This window comes from Lathamus discolor, chromosome 2, assembly GCF_037157495.1.
Source record: "Lathamus discolor isolate bLatDis1 chromosome 2, bLatDis1.hap1, whole genome shotgun sequence".
Taxonomy (NCBI): domain Eukaryota; kingdom Metazoa; phylum Chordata; class Aves; order Psittaciformes; family Psittacidae; genus Lathamus; species Lathamus discolor.
The window spans coordinates 6,391,232-6,414,715 of NC_088885.1; the positions used below are offsets into that span (position 1 = coordinate 6,391,232).

General features: G+C 42.0%; 1 protein-coding gene across 6 annotated transcripts in view; it reads left to right on the top strand.

Annotated features, from left to right (window-relative positions):
- The window catches only part of TNS3 (tensin 3), a 201,500-nt gene that overhangs the window by 42,152 nt on the left and 135,864 nt on the right, over window positions 1-23,484 (top strand). For 4 of the 6 annotated variants that reach the window (XM_065665617.1, XM_065665618.1, XM_065665619.1 and 1 more), the window contains exons 2-3: window positions 7,631-7,675; window positions 20,703-20,814. In XM_065665617.1, the coding sequence (XP_065521689.1) occupies window positions 7,631-7,675; window positions 20,703-20,814 (157 nt within the window). The remainder of the gene's footprint in view (window positions 1-7,630; window positions 7,676-20,702; window positions 20,815-23,484) is intronic. The other 2 variants (XM_065665620.1, XM_065665626.1) reach the window with 1 other exon arrangement.

Consider the following 23,484-nt stretch of genomic DNA (forward strand, 5'->3'; position numbering starts at 1 on the left):
CTTTGCTTTTACTTCTGTGCTGCTTCATGGGGATATGTCTCTTTTGGATTTATTTTGGTAGTTGTTTCCCTTCCCCCCCTGCCCCTTATAAGTACTGGACTTCTCCAGGTAGTGGATTACCTGATGTACAAAGTTTTGTCATTATGTTGATGAAGTGCATTGTGGGGTTTGTAGTACTCTCCAATAAAAGTAATCTCTGGAGGAGTTATGCCAGAAGCCAGCTAGAGCTCCACCCCCCAGGAAACCCAGGAGTAGCATGTCAAAAATATGTTGGCTTTTGCTGTGAGTATTCTTTTATATAATCCCAGACTGGTTTGGGTTGGAAAGGACCTTAAGATCATCCAGTTCCAACCCCATACCATGGGGGTTTTCTGACTTTTTCTTTCTACATCACTGAAACACTTTGGCTGTTTCCTGTGTACGTGCACACTGTTACAGTTTTATTTTGCAGTGTAGATGCTTATTCTGTCCTGACGAGGTAATAGCTGTTCTTTTTGTACTTTAGGAACATAAAGTGTGTCAACAAGCTGACCTTTCCTGAAGGCTAGAGACTAGGTCATGAGGCACCCCAGCTTTGGTTATGCCTTGCAGGAGAGAGTGTGCTACTCACCAAGGAAGATAATGTGTGAGCTCATTGGGAAAGAGTGGCTGTGTTCAGCCGTGACATCTTGAATCTGCAAGTACGGAACAGCACTTCTGGGGAAAACCAGAGACATTGGTTCATAGTCAAGTAGAAGATAACAGTATCAAAATAGTCAGTGATCGTGTGGTTAAAGAAATGTGTTGCCAGAAGGAACTGATAAATAATCAGAAGCATCTTTGAGAATTGTTTATTCATGGCTTGTGCTCCTGTGGGGAGGGGAAAGCACCTTTGTTGGCCTTGGTTTAATGCATTAGCACTTTATACAAACTCCCGATTGAGCTGGTTAGTGCCTCATCTGTATGCTTTCAAGTGAAACTGTGTTCCCTGCAGGTGTGAGATTTTATGACAATGCAGTTATTCTGCTCAATGGAAAACATGGGTAGGCTGTATGGGTATGAAATGTAATGGCTTTTCCTCCTTTTAATAGGTTCTTGGATTGGGTTTTATTTTGTTTTTAAAGAATATGGTGACCAATGCTTGGAGCAAAGGACTAAAATTCAAGCAAAACAGATGTCACTGTTACAGCGTTCTCTGTATCACTGGCTCCTGCTGATACTACCGTCAGTAATACAGTTTGAAACGTAAAGTGGTACACATACAGGGAGAGAGTTTGACATTTAGCCTCACTTTCTGTCTTTTGGAGGCAATAGTTGTTCTTACCTCTTGCAAAGCAGCTTCAGGTTCTCAGGTGTCATGTGCACGATGACGCCTGTTGTTGCTGAACCAGGTGGAATTGCGAATCCTATGCATAGAACAGGGCAGTGGCGTTGCTGCTGTGGGAGAAAAGGGAAGTGAAGGGCTCTACCCACTGAGAGGCAGTTCTGCTGATGGGGTGAGCAAGCTCCAAATGGGCAGGAAACCCTCGTGGTTGCTTTTAAGGTTGGAGTTTAGGAAGAGCTGAGAACTGGACAGCCTTGAGAACCAGACCCTTGCCAGTGAGATGATGGTTTCTTATTCCTGATGGCACTTCTGAGCTTTGAGTCGTGTTCCCCTGCTTTCATTCTGAGTATGATGGGTGTTATTCCTTTCCTGAGTGTCCTGAAACAATTTCTTTCTCCTCAAGTCTTTTAAGGAAATGGATACTGCTTTCAGTGTTTGTTTGGTGAGGAAGCATTGCCTGTCTGAAGGGGTTTGTGTGGTTCAGTTTCCTTGCTTTAGCTTACCCATGTAGGTGTTCTTACATTTATTTGTAGTTGTTACCTAATGAGTAAGTGCTCTGGAGACTGTAGAGAAGAGAAAAACATTTCAAAATAGAGTAGGAGTGTTCAAGCAGACAGAATTTTCCACTTTGTTGTACTTGAAGTAGTGAAGGGAGTGAAGCATGTGTGCAGAGCAAGTGAGGGTTTTCCCATGAATCACTAACCATCTTTTGACAGCTCTCGGAAGAGCGGTGAGCTTGCTCCCTTTATTTCTTGCCACCAATGACATTTTACCAGGGCTGTGAAACTTGTTGTATGTGCTGGTAGATTTGGGAGTTCCTGTTCAAATAACTCTGATTTACTGTATTCAGAACTGAAGTTCTTGTTTCTTCCAGAAAGTGCAGATGTTATGCTTGCATGAAGGTTGAGTGTAACTTCAGTGTGATATGGCTGATATAATGGAAGCATTTCAGGTGTGGTGGGACCTATTGATTAATGAAGAAATGTAATGATTGTGAATAATGTGAATTCACATGACTGAGGTTGCAGGAACACATCCTGAGGGTTTCACAGGTTTAGGCATGTTGCCGAGAGGCACAGGAGGTTTCCTAGCTGTCGTCATTATGACTGAGCAGCATTCAGCAAGAGAATAGGTATTTGGGAAAGGTGGTCAGTGGGAAAGCCAGAGGGAAGATGAAAATACTCCTCATTAGCAGCAGAAGGGCCTAGAGAAGAAAAGACAAAGAGCTTTTCTGGGGTAATATTTTCAACCTGTAGAGTTCAATGTAGAGTTACTGGGAGATGCGACAGTTGAGATGGTGTTGGGGCCACAGAGTCTACATGTGCTGTTATGCCTTTGCGTTGTTAGAGATTAAGAATTATCCTGAGTTATGTGTAGTTTAACACAGACGGTTCTGTACTTCAGGATTAAAAAGTGTTTCTTGATTATGCTTTGGCTCTTTTAGTTATTTGTCTCTTGTTAGGAATTAAGATGTAATTTTTAGGGTGAGGTATTTTTAATGAATAAATTCAGGATGGAGGGAGCAATGACAGATGAGCTTTACACATACAGATTTCAGCAAGATGCTCTGAAGAATAACAACACTATCTGGTTACGAGGTCTCTACGAGGTGGTAAGGTACTTGAAGATGCTTTTTGTCTTTTCTTTCCATTATCTGTTAATCAATAGTTTGTTTTAGGGTTTGTTGTATTCCATTAGGTACCTATTTGTAGCAACAAGATTATTCACTAATCATGAATAGCTGTATACAAATTTACTTCCTAACCAAATGACTTTCTAAAGGGGGAAGAGGAATGTACTGGCTCACTGAAGAAAACCTTTACTTCAGTTAGTTCTGGTGTTTGTATACACAGCAGTGCTTCTAAAAAACGTGATAAAGCTTTAGAAACCAGTCCTCTAAGTACCTCTTCCTTTATTCCTAGCTTTTATAACTGTAGTGAAACTGGGTTACCACTGACATACCGAGTACGTTTATGCACAAATATATTAGACTTCCTTCCCCTCTGTTACCTTATATATTACTGTGGTATCTGGATGGCTACTCAGCTGCATGTTCTTAGCTGCATGTCACCCCGATCTTGCAAACCCCCAGTATCTCCATTTTAGAGATGGTGCACAGCTGGATGGAAAAACTAACCCATTTGCTAATGTTCAGCAGAGGTCTGTGGTAAGGCAGGGAGCTTTTGACGGTTCCAAGATCCAAATGTAGCTGAAATGGTTTGTGTCTTAGCTCCCTTCTATGTGATTTTGTGTATATCCTCACTACAAAGGTGGCAGTGGCAAACTTGTGAGTGGTAATGAAATGAGAGAACTTCAAAGCCCATGGATGGATTTAGCAAGTGGAATCTGAAAGTAAAGCCCCTGTTCCCAGTCTATCACTTCCTTACCGTTAACACTGCCTGGCACAACTTGTGTTGCTTCACAAGTTGTTGGAGTGAATGCTGTTGCAGCCACATCATTCTGTATGTGGCAGTTCCTCAAGTTTCACACTTCTCAGTATAGTGGAGCTGATGGATGTCATGTGGGTGATAACAGAATAGATTTGCTTGTAAGCTCCCAGTAGCATTGCCTCCTTAATCTGGCCAGTCTTCTGATGTGGTGAGAACTGGCTGGATTCATGGTACTCCTGTAGCTTTTACTAACCCCATCAGCTACTAACACTTGTGAAAAACGGGAATTTTAGTGCTTCTGCAGGAATGAAGCTGGGCCATTTATGCTCACGTTGAGCTGCTTTAGACTTTTTTGGGGAAGAATGTAGCTTTTTTTCTGTCCATAGTTTAGCAGAACAGGAATCTTTTTTCAGGCCCTCTCCAAATTGTGATAAGTTTTCCGACTACCCAAGGGAAGCTCTGAAGAGTTTGAAATCACAAATGCCCCATTGTCACCTAACTAAGGTATTGTGTAAAATACAGTTAAGCAGTACCAGCTCAAATGTGAATAGTATCCTGAAAGTACTTGAAGAACTACTTGACATAATGCATCTATTGGCTTTTCCTAATAACTTTAGCTTCTCACATTCACTTTTTCCTCTTTAAAGTGAATTTGCTTCGAAGAACGTGTGCTACAGATAAGTATTACTTTTGCTGGGTTAGCATTTGGAAAGGACACTCATCTCTGTGCAATGCAGGTGCCGTTTCCCTCCTGAACATGCAAAATGTTTTTGATGAACTGTAGTGTAATGTTTTATAGACAATGGGGATAAAATCATCTCTCAGCTGTCTGAATGTGCGTGTCTGAGGGGGAAGGGAGGAGAACATAGTGTTTCAAAGAGAAAAGGAGGGTGTGTGTATTCTGGGGAGTATCATATTAATCTGAAGGAGCAAGATGCATTCTTTGAGCTTGACTTTTTGCTCTGGGAGGGACTGGGGGGACACAGAGTGTGTGTGTGGTGGGGGGGAGGTGGTGAGCATTCCTGGAGGGGATTAATTTTGAGGTGACTCAGACAGACACTTTGATCCTTTCCATCTGCAGGTTGGCTTGTTTTAGCTTGTTAATATATGGATAGCAAATTCCCTTCTTCCTTTTATGTTTGGAAAATTGCTCATAGCCCACACATGGCTCTGTAATTGGGGAGAGATTGTTCATTCTTGCCTGCAGGAAGACATTTCTCTGTCTGCTGAGCTGGAGTTCCAGACTAGATAGAGGGAATGCAAGAAAAACAGTGATGGGAAGCAGGGCTGCACATCTCTTCTTTGAGCTATGATTCCTGAAGAAATCGCCACTGGTCTGTGTTTGCATCCAGAACACCATGTATTCTTCAGGATGGGGAAGTAAAATTGCTCAGTAGTGCTCTCAACCCTCCTTGTGCCTCAAGATATAATGGGGTGGATGCCTGTAGGACGTGGATACTGTGGAGAAACTTCAGTGAGTTTAGGAATAAAGTTTTCTTCATCGGTAACGTGTAAGAATTAAACGGTCTCCTCATCAGATTTTCTTCTTTGTTTCAACTTCAGGCATCTTAAAGACAAGTAGGAATGATTAATATATGTTTAAGTGACTTGAAAGTAGACAAGGGTTTGGTGATATCAAATACACTCTGTTTCTCAACCAAACTTCTTCAGGATTGTTAAACTTGTGTTCTGTTGAACTCGCGTTGCCCTGCCTCCTTTCGAATTTTAAGTCAACTTTCCAAAAGCAGCAGGATTTTCTTCATGCTGGATTTTATCAGGATTCTGCCTGGGTGCTTATCCTTCAGGTAAGATAGCACTGGTCAGGTTGCAGAGAGATTTGATCTCCTGCCTCTTCCCCCACCCCAGAAGATGCTTTGGAAAGGTTTGTGTGTGTACATGTGTCATTTGGAACTTTTTCATTTCTGTGACCACAAGTGAAGGTTTTATTCCTTGTTGAAGATAGAAAATAGCAGCATGTAACAGCCATTGAGTCCTGGCATAGGCTTACAGTATTTATTTAGTTGATTTTTTCCCTGTGTTGCTTGTATGTCTACATTTAAGGATTTCAGGGGCTTGCTTTGGCTTGGAGTGTTGCAGTTCTCTGACATTATTTGAAGGTTTCACAGAATTTTGTTCATAAATGTGATTGACCAGGGGGTCTGGATGAATAATTGCAGTCTGTCCTCAGTTTTTATTAGCTGCAGCACTTCGCTATGACTATGATTTTCCCTGCACATGGCAGAGGGTTGGAACTAGATGATGTCAAGTTCTTTTCCAACCCAAACCATTCTGTGATTCTATTATTCCCTTATCTTTGTGTTTTTGTAGTTGGTGGCTCATTCTGGGTGCTGTGGGGTCCTAAAGAAAGCATACAAGGACTCTTCTCATCCACCTCACAAAGGCCTTCTTAAAAGAAACTCTGGGGGATGATTGCGTGTTGCTGTCTATGTGGGAATATTTGCTTCTAGATTTAGATAGATCAGTCAACAGTGAAGAGGAAATCATAGGACAGGTCATGATGTAAGCAAGCACTGCTGTAGGTTATAGCCTATACAAGCTTATGTTGCCTGTAATGCTTGGAAATCAATGGCATGAGCTAAATGAAAAGGTGTAAATTTAAAGGTGTCAGCCTAAAGTCCTGGTAGTCTGGTTCTGCTAGAAATGTTCATTTAGATGGCCTTTCAGGATCACCTTCCTGCCCGGGACCGGGCTCACTGGAACACCAAGTTGCACCGATGAAATCTTAATCTCAAATGAGGGAGCCTTGTATTTTGGGGAATACCTCACATAAACCAAGCAGTCTAGAAGCAGTTCTCTTCATGAAGGCTGCTCCTGTGACCACATGTAGTCACAGAGAGCCAGTTAAACACAACCCTCCTCCAAAGAGGCTGAATAATAGAAAGATCTTAAATTTTCTGCAAAATGGTATTATGACAAAAGGTTTCGTTTAGTCTGGAGGCATCTGTCTGTACATGCAGCACATGCAAGCAGCTACAACAGAAGGGGCATCTGTGTGTTGTTGTACAGGTATTGTACGGCTAATATCTTGTGTAGATGTGCGTGTTTTGCACAGAAAGATTCATTTGTCATGCTTGAGTGCATAGAGTCCAATGGTTCAGGTTCCTGAATGCCAGGGTTTTTTTTTTTTGCTTTAACTTTAAAGGATTTCATCACTTTTTCTACAGAAAATGAAAATATTAAGCTCCACCCTTTATTTGCTTGCAAATGGTATTTCTTTGCTTAAAACGATCTGCACTGGTGTTGATGTCTTCCTCCCTGTTCTATCAGCAGTAGATTTTGATTTAGATTTCCACAGTTCAAGTTGCTATCGTATGTAAACACAACATGCTAGTGGCTGTGTAGGGACCGTCTGGGGTGTCATGGCTGCGTGGTGAACCGTGGCCTGTTGGGTCGCTCAAGGTGGTGAAAGAGTAGCTGAGTGTCTAGAAAGTGAAAAGATGGGAAAGTGAATCACAGCTAGGGGAAGGACAGCTACAGTCACCGTAGTAATAAACTGTGGGTTGAACTTCACCTGAACTGAAAACTGGTTTGAACAGTTGGGCATTTTGCTCTCCTTTATGTGTTCTGTGCCTCCCCCCCCCTGTTAAACTCAATGCAGAGCTAGACTGGAAGAGCTTCGGTCCCAGTGGGATCTGAAACAGAAATGAAATCTTGCCTTGATCCTCTGCTAATAACATTGGAAAGCTTTTTCAGATGCTTTGCAACCATTTTTATTGCTTATTTAACTGTTTGATGTACAGAAGAGAAACTGATATACTTAGAGCACACCCATGTGGCCATGGAGGGGTTAAATGCTATTTAAGAATTGTTTTAAGGGGGGGGGAGGAAGGTTTCTAATTGTAGTGAAGTATTTTTGGAATTTGCCCTGTCAGTTAGTAATATTTCACTAATTAAAGCAACCCTTTGTTTAAACCAGGCTGACAACAGCTCGTCTGGAGAGTTGGCTGGTGGACAAACCGAGGTATGTTCGTTCCTCAGCAATTCAACCCATTTTATATACTGATGTTTCTTAAGTAATGCTTTTAACTTGGAAGAAGGTAATCGCATCTGTGAATTCCTTGTGGTTTCTCTGCTGCTGAGGGTTGCATTCTATAAACAGTTTTATTGCCTTAAAGCCTTACGTGTAATGAAAATTAACAAATAACACAAGCAGACAGGCACTGGGCTCTTCATGGCTGGATGCAGCAGGGTTATTCGAACAGCAAAATTAAGGGATTATAAATTGTTGCTGGAAAAACATTAGCAAGAGGCAACTTTTTTTCCCTTACTCTTGTGTATGCTCTTGCTTGGGAGAGCAACATATGTTCAGACTGCGGTTTGGTCAGTAAGGTTTTATGTGTTTGTGGAAAAACGGGTTCTCATTTGGGAATCGTACATTTGCTATAAAGGAGAGGGAAAGGCCTACATTGATACATATTGTCAGGTTGAACAGTAAAAGCAGATTGAAAATTTTACAGGTTTTCCTGCCCTGAACAGCATTATATGGAGAAACTCACATAATACTAAAAAGCCAATGTACAAACCTTGAATAGCTTACTGTATGCTTACGGGTTGGATTTGCCCAATGGCGTGATATCACTGACTGCTCTTAGTCCCTTGGTTTTATTAAATGGCTTGCTGCTTTTAGAGAAGCCTGCTTTGCCAGATGAAAGATCCTGAAAGAGTGAAACCTCTGACTGTCCTGGCATTAGGAGTGAAATCTGTTGAGTGATGACTAACTGCCGACTAATACTCTTGGCTACACTAAGACTTCGTAGGTTCCTTTTGAAAGGTTACATCTTCTTCATTAATAGGTGTTCAGAGATAAACCTCAAGTCTTGAAAAACAGTGTTTGTCTTTTCTCTTTACATCATTTATGAAAATACCAGCCAACAGATCTGCCTTGTCAACAGGCCTGCCTTGTCAACAGGTCTGCCAATGAACATGTCCAGGCAGTGAAGATCAGCCGTTTGATTTGATTTGGGTAGCAATATTGGTGTACTGCATGATGTACTCTCTAATAATGAAGAACATACTGGAACAATTTGATGTCAGAACCAGGATGAGCCTTTGAAATGAGTGTTCTCTAGTCTCGCTTGCATTTTGTTGTACATTCTTGTGAAATTATTTCAGCTTTTGGCAGGAGTATCATGGAACTGTTAGTCCTGTGGATTGCTGTGATCTAGGATTTTGTTTTATTTGAATAATCTGCTCTAGGAATGTGTTATTCTGAGGGGCAGAGGGAGCAGCAACTGTTGTAAGAATGAATTAAATCCTCTAAAAGTGCAAGAAAAGAGATCAAACTACATAAGGATAAACATTATCAAGGCTTTAAAGGAAACTGTTGTTCAAGTGAAGGGGGAGAGAACAGAGTACTTCTGCAGTGTGCTAATATGAATGTACCCTTGGTGGAACAGAGGAATGGAAACTGAAGAACCCTAATGAGATCTGAGAGTATTTGGTAAGAAGAGTAAGGGCTTGCAGAGCTTCCTGGTTGTTAGAAGGAAGAACTTGGGGTTTTGAATGGATTCTTTGGGCCTTTAAAAAGGGTCATGAAGGTCAAGTTCAAAGTTTTTTTCTTTATTCACCGTGATAAGAGATCCTGATTTTAGTGCCCTGAAAAAACTGGGGTAGTTATTTAGAAATTTAAAGTAAATAGTTATTTTGAGCTACAAGGAAGGTCAGTTAAGTAACAGTTGCGTTTCATGTTATTGTTTTTCTCAACATAATAGTTTAACTATTTGTCCTTGGGTGAGTGAGCAAGTTAATCAGCTACAGAGCAGTCACTGTATAATAACTTTATAAATGCCTGTTGTGTTTTATTTCCATTTCCACAAGAGCTTAAGATCTTGTAGCTGAATGTGATCCTTGTGCTTAAGCCATTTTACATTATCCTGGCTCGTTCACATGGCAGAGGAGAGGAGCTGAAGTTCCAATCCTCAGTCCAGTAGCAACAGATCTTTTCCTGCCTACGTGGGAGCACATAAAGCTCCCAGTTAGTAGCAGACTGCACTAATCAGTGACCAGAATTGATGGCATTTATCAAGATGGATATTTTATCGTGTTACTGGTAGAGGTTAACTTTAGAATGGAAATAACTAATCGGGAAGGTGGAGACTGTTGAGATAGGCAGGCAGTGGTGTTACCTATCTCTAGGTTGTAACTGAAGTGGCTTTGAAAATGGTTACAATAGTAAGATGGAGGTAAGGGGAACTTAATTCAGGGTGTTTTAGGCATGAAATCTGTGGCTCAGCAGAAGTGGATATAATTCCAATGTTGAGCTTACTATGGAAGCATTCTTTTAACATAGCATGGGATGCTTTGCTGTCGGGCTATTCTTACTCTTATTGCTGCAAGAAATGTTCACATCAGAATGTGAACTGAACATTATATAATTCAACACATTTACTGTGAGATCTTCTCTCAAATAATGGCAATGCTTAAATCTAACATGGCAAGGGCTTTCTCTTTGTGTATGGCAAAATAAGTCTGCATCTTGTGTTAGGCATGTCTACCAGAGCTGGACAGCCTGGTTTCCGTAGTACTGACTCAGGTACCAAAGAGGGAAGGAGCTGGAAGCAGTGTGGGGGTCAGAATAGGAGCCTTATTTTCCCGTTTGCCATGAGACATGTATCTGTTGCCATCAGGCTAACCTTGATTCCTCCTTTTAAATAGTTGTGCATCATGAAAGTGGTGGTGTAGTATGAATGCTAATTTCAACCAGGAAGTTTTGACACTGTTTCTTGTGTGGTGTGGTTTTCTTTGTGTGGTGGTTTTGTGTGTGTGTCTCGTTCTTCAGTAAAAAATACAAACCTATCTAGTACTAGCCTTTGCTCTCTCAAAGTTTGCTGACTTGCCTGTTAGGTGAACACAGACTCTACAATATTGCTTGTGGTTACTTGCAGTAAGGGAATATGATAGAGACTTTCTGATTTAGTATGTTGTTATCACATGATAAACACTATAAAGAGGTGTGTTCAGAGTGGTCAAAACAACTAATCTTGTAATAGCAGAGGAAAATCAACAGAAGGGATGCAAGATCCACAGTTGCAAGTAGAGTGTTTTTCATAAGATTGTATTCCCATTGACTCATACGACAGGACCACAATGGAACATGAAGAAGAATATAAACCAAATGTCTAAGCACAAGTTGTCTGCTCTCTGATGAAATTAATGCGATTACATCCTGGAGCAGGACTGTTGAGTAAACATTTCTGAGTTTTGGAGGTGCATTTACGTTATCCTATACATTATTTATTGTAGAAGTCTGTATAATATTAGTTTTGTTTCTGTTTCCGGAAAAATAGTTGATTGTAACTTGATGAAAAAAATGGCAAAGCTTAACTAAAATAGCAACAAAAAATGAAACTAGATGTTTTGAAAGAAATGAAGTTCTGCCCAAAAGTACACAGAGATCTTCGTGCTCTTGATTGGGTTCTGCCTCACTTCTTAAATTGCTGAATACGAAATTTTGTAAGCCAAAAACTTGGGGTCCTCAGGTTTAATGAAGTGCAGAAAATGTGCCTATTTTAAGTGGTTGTATAAAAGATACTGCTTTACATTACTGATTGGAACAGTCTTCACCATACGATGAAAGATAACTTTATAAAATGAGGAAATACTCGCAGAGTACTGTTTCCTGTATGAGTTACTATCATTAGTGCAGATGGTAACCTGTGTGGGACAGCATGTTTAACTACAGCTGTTCACATACTGAGCCATCAGTGTTCGAAATACCATTATTTCTGGCCTAGGGGAATAAATGGAAGGATGTCCTTTGCATTGGGGAGCATAGGTGTTGAGTGAAGATGTTCTGGCCACACATGCTGGTCCGTACTCTGTTCTCCGCTTAGTGTAACTCTAGCCTCTCAAAGTATGCTGGCTGGCTGTGTCAGTACGTCCCAAGAGCCACTGATAGCCTGGATCAAAATAAAGTAATTAAATAAGGATATGTGTAGGGAGAGGAGGAAACCGAACTGAAGTTGCCATTTTTCCATCCTGCTGAGTCATCTTTAATGAGATTTTCATGCAGACTTGTAAAGCATGTTGTTTTCTACATCGTGGAAGATTTAATGTAGTGATGTTACAGAAGGCAGATCCTGACACATGACTGATACTTCTCTGACACACTTTGTGTGTATGCTTCCTTAGTACAGCAGCTGCTAAATGCACGTGGGTATGAAGTGTGCAACTATCGCCTTGCTTACCACTGGGAACTTCTAACTAGGATGCTGACTTTCTGTGGAGGATGAGGGTAGGGGAAGGATGTCCATGTGAAAGGTGACAGTGCTGACAACAGTACTTGAATGAATTTAAAGTGCCAAGTTGAGTATCTGTTAATGTAGCGCGCTTGCCTCAAGCAAGACTGTGAGGGTAGGAGGGAATGCTGAAGCTGTGCAGCAGAAATGAGCCTGTATGGAATTCCTAAATTTGTTCACGGCATTATTGTTAATAATGTATCTTCCATTTCTCAGTGACTGGCTTATTGACATGCATCTTCAACCTTCTCAGCTGGCAGTTGTCTGTCCTGGTTCTAGCATGGGTCTGGGCTCTTCTCTTCTTCCTTCAGAAGAGGCCATGAAGATGGTCTGAGGGCTGGAGCACCTCTTCTATGAATACAGGCTGAGTAGAGCTGGACTTGCTCAGTCTGGAGAAGAGAAGGCTCCAGGAAGACCTGAAGTGGGGCTACAAGAAATCTGAAGAGGGACTTTTTACAAGGGCATATAGAGTGACAGGACAAGGGGAATGGCTTTAAGTTGACAAGAGGGTAGATTTAGATGAGCTTTTAGGCAGAAGTTCTTCCCCTGTGAGGGTGCTGAGGCACTGGCACAGGGTGCCCAGAGAAGCTGTGGCTGCCCCATCCCTGGCACTGTTCAAGGCCAGGTTGGATGGGGCTTGGAGCAACCTGCTGAAGTGGAAGGTGTTGCTGCCTGTGGCAGGAGGTTAGAACTGGATGAGCTTTAAGGTTCCTTCTGACCCAAACCATTCCATGATTCTGCTGTCCTTTTCTCGACCCACTTTGTAGACTCTTGGTAACTTACCTAGTTGTGTGGTATGGTTGGGGTTCTTATCACAGCAGAAATTGTTTACTACAAGACATAGCTCTTTGGTATTTGGCCATATAACTAACTACAGCATGTCACAGGAGGGTTAGGTTGTACATTGTTGCAGTTCTTGCATTTGCTGCTTTTGTGAACAGGTTCGTTAGGGACTATGGAGACAGAGGAATATTCGTGGAAGCATGTACTTTGCTTAATGTTTCTGTGTACCTACAAGAATTCACCTGCAGTGGAAGAGATTTGATTAGAGAATCTTGGTGAAGATGATTAAAAACCCAATAAGCCTGTCAGCATTTCAAGGTGGGACACCTGATCTCTCTAAATGTTTGTTATGCCCTTCAACATTTTCTTTTCTGGGAGCCGAAGATAAACCAGGTATATGCAGAAATAGACTTTTTTTCCCCTGCTACTTCAATACGTGGATTCTAGTCTTCAGGTGTCTAGCTCTGAATATGTGGGAGTTCCAGTCTTTGTGTACTAAAAGCAGTGTTACAGCCTCAGAGATGCCAAGGCCGGTTCATATAACAAAAGAAGAAGGAAAACAAAAAGCCACTGACAAACACTGAGCTTTCATGATCACAGTCCTCTTACTGCTTTCAGGCATTTCCTTTGTACATTTTTTTTCCCACGCAGAACAAAGTGTCTGTTTGCCAATGAGATGAGCATGGAAAAGACAAGTTTTCCAGTGTCTGTAGTAACTGTTGTCTTAATGGATTTTCCATCTGTCTGCTAATTGGTTTTTCCACCATTACGGATTAATGCAGTAGAGAGATAAAGGTGTTGAAACAAAACCATAAAGAACTGATGAAATGGAAAAATGTGAGAGCTGCTGTTGTTTTACATTACGAGGGAGGAGTGACCACAGGCTTCCCTGTTCCTGCTTGAAGGAGACTGGTTTCTAGGGATATTTGGATGAAGGAGAGCAGTGAGGATTTGGTAGGAGAAAGGCATCTTTCTTGCCTTTCTCCAGCAGGTGTGCTGACATGCTGGGGCTCAGACCCCCTTGGGTGCTGTCGTTCTTCAGTGGGTGTCAGCCATCTCTAGACAGACCTGGACCTATTGTTTTCTGAACTGAAATCTCAGCCAGATCATCAAGGGAAGGATTTGAAGCAGCAGATACGAAAAAGTTCCTGTATGTTGTTTAAAGCTGGAGGTGGTCAACCTCAGACTTTAATGTAGGGAGAGAGATTTGTCTGATAATTGGTCATTTCCAAACACTTTACTCTCTTACATTACCTCTACATGCTGTGGCTTTGTCTCAAGAACTTACAGCTTTGAGAAGAGCACATGCAGCTGATGGTCTAGATGAAGAACCTCCTCCAAGGTGAACTGTCTACAAATGAGAATGTGGCATAAAAGAATAATCCATTAAGCCTAGGTCCTGTCTCTTGCTGGAGAGAGCAGTGAAGCTGCTGCATGTCTCTGACCTCTTTCTTTAAATTTACATAAGGTCATTTGGATGGAAACTTCTTTTTCAGTTTTGTTTTGGAAACCCTGGTACTTGGGCAGTTTCTGACTACAACAGACTCCTTATTTCTTTTGTGTGACTAACTACAAAGCCTGCTGCTGCTGCTTAAAATTACAGCACTAAATATTTTAAAGGGGGATGGGGAGTACTCTTTTTCTGTCACTTTCTATTACTCTTCGTCTCCTTATATCCAGGCATTTTGTACCACCAAATCACAGGATTTTTTTTCCTCTCAGCATGAACTTTACTCAGCTGGCTCAGTGAGACATTTTTTCCTCACCAGCATCTCCATGTGGTTTCACTTGAGTCACAAGTCAGGAGCAGACTCCACTGGGAGGGATATCGCCAGCTCAGGCTGCATGATCCTAAGTCACATCTCTCTTCTCTTGGGTTGCTTTGACTGTCTTGCTGTGAAATGACTTGAATGAATGAGCAGTAAATGGGGTGTGTAAATGCTTTCTTGTCTTTGCAATCCCTCTGAAGTTACTTGGTAATACTAAACCGTAGTGATAGGAAAATAATTGGCTATTTGTGTACACTTCAGTGTGAGTGTGTGTAAATATATGTACTATGGCTGTCACTGTAGAAATAATCTCTGAATGTGGATAAAGCAGCCAGAAATGCCTTATTTCAGTCTGCATAAAAAATGCTTTGGCGTTCCACAGTTTTTGGCCACCATCCCATATTCTTGTCGTGTAGCATGGGCTCTGCAAAATGTATGTATTCATTGGTGGTAGCTGGGTATGTACTTAAAAACGTGTGATATATTCAGTTAATGCCACGTGGTTAAAATACTGCGCTACTTTTGAGGCAATGGTATGTTTTCTGAGACATTATTCTCATAGGGAAGAGCTGCAGAGAAACCGTGTGTTATGGCGTTTGCTGTTTCACTGTGTATTCACCTTGTCCTGGTGTGAGCAAGGCTTTTAACATCATCACTTCCTACAGTTACCAAGTTGTGGTCAGACGTGTTGTTCTAAAGGCGTTTTAGGGAGTACCTGGGTAATACTGAGAGAGCTGGGCTTGTGTTGGAGAAGAGAAGGCTCTGGGGAGATCTTAGAGCAGCTCCCAGTGCCTAAAGGGGCTACAGCAATCCTGGAGAGGGGTGGCCATGAGGGGTGAGGGGAGATAACGAGGGCAGGGGAGCAGCCGTCATGACGGGAGATCATGAGGGAAGATGAGGGGCGGCCATGATGGGAGAGAAGGAGTGGTCATGAGGGGAGATCATGAGGGAAGATGAGGGGCGGCCATGATGGGAGAGAAGGAGCAGTCGTGAGGGGAGATCATGAGGGAAGATTAGGGACGGCCATGATGGGAGAGAAGGAGCAGTCGTGAGGGGAGATCATGAGGGAAGATGAGGGGCGGCCATGATGGGAGAGAAGGAGCAGTCGTGAGGGGAGATCATGGGGGAAGATGAACAATGGCCATGATGGGAGAGAAGGAGCGGTTGTGAGGGGAGATTATGAGGGAAGATGAGGGGCGGCCATGAGGGGTGAGGAGGGGCAGCCATGAGGAGTGAGGCAATATCATGAAGAGAGGGGAGGGGTGGCCTTGAGAGTGAGGGGAGATTGTGAGGGGAAAGGAAGGGCAGGCACGAGGGGGGATCTTTAGGGGGGAGAGGGGCGGCCATGGTGCCTGAGGGGTGGCCATGAAGGGAGGTCTTAGGGTTAGGGGTGGCAGCTATAGAGCGTGGGCCACTATGTGGGGGGATTGAGGGGGTCTCTGTGAGTGGAGGTCAGGATGGGAGATCTTGAGGAAGATCTGTTTGCACTTAATGAGGTGGTTTGATGGTGGACTTGGCAGTCCTGGGGTAACAGACAGACTTGATCTTAAAGGTCTTTTCCAACCTAGCTGATTCTGTGATTCTGTGACTTTTTACAAGGGCCTGTAGGAACAGGACAAGGGAGAATGGCTTTAACCTGACACAGGAAAGGTTTAGATGAGCTCTTAGGCAGAAGCTCTTCCCTGTGAGGGTGCTGAGGCGCTGGCACAGGGTGCCCAGAGAAGCTGTGGCTGCCCCATCCCTGGCAGTGCTCAAGGCCAGGTTGGACACAGGCGCTCGGAGCAACCTGGTGTAGTGTGAGGTGTCCCTGCATGTGGCAGGAGGATGGAACTGGATGAGCTTTAAGGTTCTTCCCAACCCAAACCATTCTATGAATATCATATTACTTGGCCTGTGTGCATGGTAAGCTTTCTTAAATATTTTTCTGGGAATTAAATCTGCAGCAAACATGGACACTGGTTCAGGATTAGAAATGTTAAAAATGCTGTTTGCTGCAGGATGGGAAGGGAAGACCTCTGAATTATTTTGTATTATGATTAATAGCAACTGTTTATTTTGGGCAGTCCTGTATCATCAGTGTCCTCTTCAGGAATGTTAGATACAGGGACATACAGGTAACCTGATGGGATTTTATTCTTTGATTTCTCTATGGGAGCTCTAAGTAACTGTGCAGAAATCATGGGACTTTTGCTGGGCAAACTTCCTGTAGGAGATGGGAGGAGAGGAAGCAGAGAGGTGTTAGAAATAGTGATGAGTAACCTTAACAGAAAGGGCTGAAAGGAGGCATTCCCCTCAGGTAGATGTACTGTTTTTGCTGTAGTTGTGTGATCTGGTTTCGGAGCAGTCTCACAGCAGTAGACACATGCCTTCGTTTTGCAAAGGTTTTTTAACTGGATCTCAGCCTTTTCATGTATTCTGCTTTCAGTCACCCCTTATTTGAACTTTCTTTCGGACATCCCCTGTGGGCATTCCCCTAGCCGTAAAAGGTGGTGAAATACCCATTCTGCTAATACGTTTCTACCCCATCCCTCCAAGTATTTAAAACAGTACTCGTAAGCATTATGTCAGCCAGTGGATTTAAAGCTACCTTGGAGAGTAGAAGAATGCACAAAGAGAGTCCTGGGAAATTGCAGTATTGGTTGGTAAGTTATATAGAGAGAGGATAGGGAATAGGGATCGTATTTGCATGCCCAGGGACGGCAATTGAACAAAGCATATCTTTGCTTTATATGATTCTGTTGCTGTGCTAAGAGGGGTTTTATGGCTGTGTAAAATTCAGCAGGAGTAGAGTCTAACATAGGGTAAGTTTATGGGGCTTTGCATGTGTGTTTATAATTTTCTCTTAGCTGGAATGTATTACATTGCAAGTTTTGGAGATAGAGAAATAATGTGCAAAGAGTTTTTGACATTTTTTTCCTTCTGCATAAAATAATGTCTGATTTAAGAATTTCATTTTAAAAGTCAGATTTTTGTTGAGGCACTTATTTCTTCATAATTTAGTCACTCTCTGGATGACTTTGGAGGGAACTGATTCTTTGACAAAAAAATCAAAGCCCTTTGACTTTCCTTTTAAAGAATGAACTGTTACCGTGATTGAAGTTTAGACATTGGAAACATGAAGTTGCAATAAATAAAACTTACTTGGTGAAGTTGCAATAAATAAAACTTACTTGGTTCTGTTCTTCATTGAATATTTAACTGTTATGATGTATCATGGTATTTGGAAATAATGTGAATGTCGCTTCCATAAGTGTAAAGAGCCAGCGTAAGTCTCTGCAAAGGAGGAAATGCTGTATCAGTATTGTGAAGAAACAAGTTGTATATCTTGAGTGCTTTAATCTGTATTGACTGAATTTAAATCTGGAGAGTGGTTTTTGTGTAAACTGCTTTTCCCTTCTCCAAATATTACGTGTCTCAAAAGTCTTTGAGAGAGTTGCTGGGAGTTTTTTATCTGAGGATGATCAACATACTGCTGCATAATGAAAATGCTCAGTGATAAGGAGTGTTTGAAATTCATCATAGCTGAGGATGCCCCTATGAATCTTTACCAAGTCTGCTGTGTTACACTGATGCAAGTCTGGGATAAACTTTCAGCTGCATTAGATTTCTGTGTGCCATAAAGAGCAGAACATGGCGAAAAATCTTTCCTTGTGTGGTAAACAAAGAAGAGTTTCATAATGCTGGCAATTGAGACCAGATGTAATTACAGCCTCTTTCTCGGGCAAAAACTCAGTCTGTGACCTGTGGTTCTGCACTGTTTTCCAGTTTCGTTTGCTTATTTATAAATTTATTGCATAAATTTAGAGTGCGGGCTTGAGCCTCATGGAAGTAGCATTGCTTGCTGCCTGCCATGGTTGCTTTCCTTTTCTTTTCTTTAATCTCTTGGTGGAGTTTATCCACGAATTTCTTCAAAACTGCCCTTTTCAGAGAGAGTCACAGGCATGTCCTGTAAACTTCAGCCCAAAGTAGAACTCTGCATGAAAGAAGAGTGGAAAAAATCTAAAATGACAATTCTGGTTTTGTCTATGGATGTACAGAGCAGGGAAACTGCAGCAAAAGGCTGTGGAGATGAGGGACTCTCAGCTTTTTTTGGGCACAATGGCTGAACTCATAAAGGTGTAGAACCTCCTTGCGTCAGATTAGTGAAGTTTCCTGGGTGTAGTGATGCTTTTCCTTCCTCCTAGACCTCTGTCTCTTCAAAAACATTTCCCATATTTTCAAACACAAAAACCCCAATCATGACAGAGATTTTTCAGTAATAGTAGATCTGATCTGTTTGCCGTCAAGTATGTTCCTACATGGTGCTGGAGTTCAGCTGTTATTTTCCTTTATGGCTGACTTTTAATATGAATCATAATTCTGATACAGAATCACAGAATGGTTTGGGTTGGAAAGGACCTTAAGATCATCCAGTTCGAACCCCTGCCATAGGCGCACCTTCCACTAGAGCAGGTTGCTCCAAGCCCTGTCTAAGCTGGTCTTGAACGCTGCCAGGGATGAGGCAGCCACAGCTTCTCTGGGCACCCTGTGCTAGCGACTCAGCACCCTCCCAGGGAAGAATTTCTGCCTAAGAGCTCATCTCAATATGAGCTATTCTACTATTTCTCTCACTAATTTCTGCCAGTCAATACACTTCACTGCTGGAATGGTTTTTTTGAGAGTCCAGTCTGGCTTTTGTTCCTTCAGTATCAGTAATTGTTACTGTGCTGTTTATGGAAGCATGTTAATTATGTTGGCTTTACACTGTGGGTGAGACCAACATTTCCTGAAACTTTTCTTAAGATCAGGCTGACTGCATCCCCAATGGTGAACATGGCCTCCAAGCACCCCGGGCCTGCTCTGGGTGGTCAGTTGCTGCCCTTTGTGTTCATTTGGGCTCCTCTGGGGTTTCAGGTAGGCCCATGTGGATGCAGTACTTGAAGGAGACACTGATTTGTGTCTGTTCTTATGCCTGATGGCTGTTCTTGTGCCTGATGGCTGTTCTTGCGCCTGCTGAGTAGCTGTGTTGTAGATGCTTTTGGAAACAATCACATTTTGCCTTGAGCCAAATGAATTGAATTGCTCAAAGCCACAGATATGTGCCATGTTACTTTATTGGAGTAGATGTGTGTGTTGCACCACACTGGGAAGGTTTCTCATGCAGTGTATGGATGGAAGCCTGGTGCTGTGGTGGACCAGCCTGACTGCATGCAGAGGTACGGCTTTCTGCTTCTAGGCACTTGTGCTGCCAAAGCTCAGTGCAGGTGTTGAAGTGTCGAAGGCGAGCCCATTTGCAGGGCTGAGTATAAGGACACTGAGGGTCAATGTGAAATGAATATGAGGGATGTGAAGAGTCATTTGTGGATTTTGTGGTCTGGCAAAAGACAGTTTTGTTTTTGTATAGGTAATTGGGTATTTCCAAAAAGCCTGGTGGTAAAAGTAAAGGTTGTTATATCCTACCAGAGGAAATACTGACTCTATCATAATCTTTTGGCAGCCCCCTCTGTTATGTTAACTAAATATTTCCTAAGTTATAGAAGCCATATAATACCCTTTGCATATATAGTATTGACTTTTGCAGTTCTTTCCCTGTTTGCCATTATTGCCTTATTTTAACATGATGTTACTGTGACATACTGTTGAAACAATGTTACTTTAAACCTACTATACTTTTCTTACACAGGAAAGAAGGGATAGCGATTTTAAACTTAGCAATCTGTGCCAGACTCAGCTTGCATGGATGCTTTTCATTTGTTGAATGAAAAGTCCAAGCTGTCTTCTGCACCAGATGAGTTAAATTGGTGACTGTGACAGAGCATTACTCACATTATGTTTAACCAGTTTAAGCTGAACAAGTGCAAGCTTTTGCGTAGATAAGACATAAGGTCAGAATGTTGTTGGGTCATATCATAGAGAGTATTCTGTATTTCCTCTTAAAAGATAGGTCATGGAGTGAATTCTGAAATTATGATATAAAAATGTCTGACAGTGTCTGTGTGCTGATATGCAAGTTTCTTCACACTACTGCTTCCCACATTTGAGAGTGGGAAGCTCATGTTACTGAGTAAGAGGGTGAGAGAGGGAGTGAAAGTGCTTTGACATGCTGCTATTATACTGCTGACACACTACTACCCTATTTAATTTTAAATTATCTGTATTTCACTTTAAAGTATGACTCAAAAGCTGAAGGAAGGTCTAATGTTACTCCCTTTGCTTCCAGCCTCAAGAAACCGCTTCAAGGTCTCACACCTTCAAAACCAAGTCTTTTAAGAAATCCAAAATCTGTGGAATCTGCAAACAAGTAATTGATAGCCAGGGCATTTCCTGCAGAGGTGAGTAACATATGATGTGCTGTTTACTTTCTTGCTGTGTAAAGGCAATTAACTTTATATTAATGTTGAAGTTTCTAGGAATCCATATTTCTGGAATTCCCCCTGGACTAAGTATAAATTTTACCTTGGTTTATTTCCTTCCTTTGTACAATAATGTTCCCAGCTTTTGTGGGGGAGTGGGGTGCTGCAGTAGGTAATTGGGCTTGTTTAATGATGTGCTTTTATTACTGTGCTATTCAGACAGGTTCCAGAATAAGGCAATGCCTGTGGAGGCTCTCTGAGGAGCATGAGTGATGTGTGCACAGTGGGTGACAGATGCCTCTGGCATTCAGCCTCCAAATGTGCGTGACCCTCACTCACTGAGGCATGAAGATTTTCTCTGCATTAATTTGCAAAAATTCACAAGAGCAACCATCTATTTATTTTCTTTAATTTTTCCAGTTGCGTTATGCTCTGTCTAATCCTTAGTCCTTCATCTAATCGCTTCAGAAACAATAGAGAGATTGTCCTCCTGGATGCACAGACTGCAGAGACTCAGCTGCCTCTGGCATTGCTGCCTGTTCCTTACTACTGTTTTCCCTCACTCTTCCCCCTTACTGTGTAGAATTGAGCATACTTGCCTCTTCTCCATGGGATACCTGTGGTGGAATTAAATCTTGTGAGAACTCAATAGTTTTCTTTATGCAGGTTGTCCTGGGATAGGGGTTTTAATCCCTTGTACTGATTTAGGCTGGTTAATGTTCAACTCCTGTGATTCCATGTTAATAAACCAGTCTTTTTTTGCTGCATGCATAGTTCACCTGCTAGTAAAAGAATGCCATTATTTTTTCATGTGAAGTGAAGCACTGTTCTCACCTGAAGCATAGTCACTGTTTTCACTTAGAGGTGTTTGCACCACTTCCTAGTTCTAGATGGCTCTCTTTCTCCCACCTCCTCCCTCCTATATTCTCCAGACACATTAGGATACCTCTGAGGCTTTGAGAGGGAGGTGAGAGATTTGGATGTGGAAGGAATGTGGCCGTTTCCTGAGCTAAACTGCAGACTTTGCAGATGAACAGCTAAATGAAAATACCTCACTTGTTCAACATTACAGTTATTATTATAAGAGTGGTAGTTACATATGTATTTCTTTACCTTACTTCTGCCTGTCCTTCTGGATGTTAGTTCTGAAGTTCTTTGGTTTTAGTTGTTTTCAACTTAGCAGAAATAGTATTATTGGAAGAAAGCCAGCTTGGTGACGGAACTGCCTGAAGACCTTCTTGGTCAGGTTAAGTGTAAAAAGCGCTGTACTGGGAGAGAATCAGTACTTTGAAGGGAAAGGCCGTGGGGGTGGGAGTAGAAAAACTGCTTGTCAATTAGCAGTGGATTTGAGCTCTTGCAGCCTGGAGCTGGAAGCCTCAGATTCACAAAAGCTGTGTCAGTGTGCTTACCTGCCAGAGGTGCCAAGGGCTTTACCATATGGCTTGTAAACAGGTGAGAGGCTGGAATGAGTCTGAGCAAGTTTTCCTTTTGCTGCAACGTGTAATAGCTTTGGTTCAAATACAGAAGCTAACAGTACATGCCAATGAAATTTGATACCTCTGGCTAGTGTTTATACATGATTCCAAGTATCAGGAAGAAAGCAAAAATTGCATGTATTCAAATAATGAAGGAAAAAAGCTTTCAGGTAAAACAAAAAACCTGAGGGAATAAAATTCTAAAAGCAGTTTTACTGGGATCCCTTCAATACACTCCCCAAACCAATAAATCCTTGGCTATGCTATATCTGTATCCACATCTAAGTCTGGGATAATCTCTGGTTTTGAGTGTGATCTTCAGAAGGAGCCCCTTGGTAGTAGTATCACATGTTCTGTTGATGGGAGTCCCAGGCAGACCTACCACCCTTCTTTGCTGCTGGTACATTTTGGTTTATACTTACCTGTGGGATGGGAGCAACAGGAGTTGCAGAGGGTGAAGGGATGACTCCAGGTATTTTCAATTTAATAAGAACCCATTTGTATTTGAACGTACAGGATTGGCTTTATAAAGCAAAGTTTTGGAAAATCTATAACTGAAAGTTGTGTGTTCCATTGCCGGCACTGTAGTACTTGAAATGTACCCTAGTACTGTGCAACTCTATTAATATGAAGCAAAATGAACTAGCTGTTTCAGAGCCAAGTCATGCTGCTGCTGCTGCTTCTCGTGAATTCTCCCTCATGTTGCTGAATGAAAGTGAGTGAATTGGCATTGGGGGAAGGGGAGGGAGAAGAAAAGCCTTTAGTTAAAAAGAAATAAAGTTCCTTTGTGAAATAATGAGAAAATCTTGCTTTTTAACAGTTTCTCCTCAGAAAATAATAGCTCTTTGTACAGACTGCAGGTTCCTTGCAGACTATAATATCTTATCAGTTAAAGGAAAGTTACGTGTCAAGAGAAATGAGGGAAGGGGAAAGGCTCCAGATTGGTCAGTATGTAGTGGTTGCTGTTTATCTAGCAATGAATCATCTACTTGTTGTAAGAAAAAAAAGCCATAACTGGGTGTTGTGTTGGTTAGATAAGTTTTCATTAGTATGTGACAGTCATTTTGGGAGTGGTGTTTAGCCCTGTCTTGCATAATGTGTCTTTGCTAGTTACCAGGTCTGAATGTGGTACCTAAGAGCTTTCTATGAAAGATGAATGATTGACTGAAAGGTG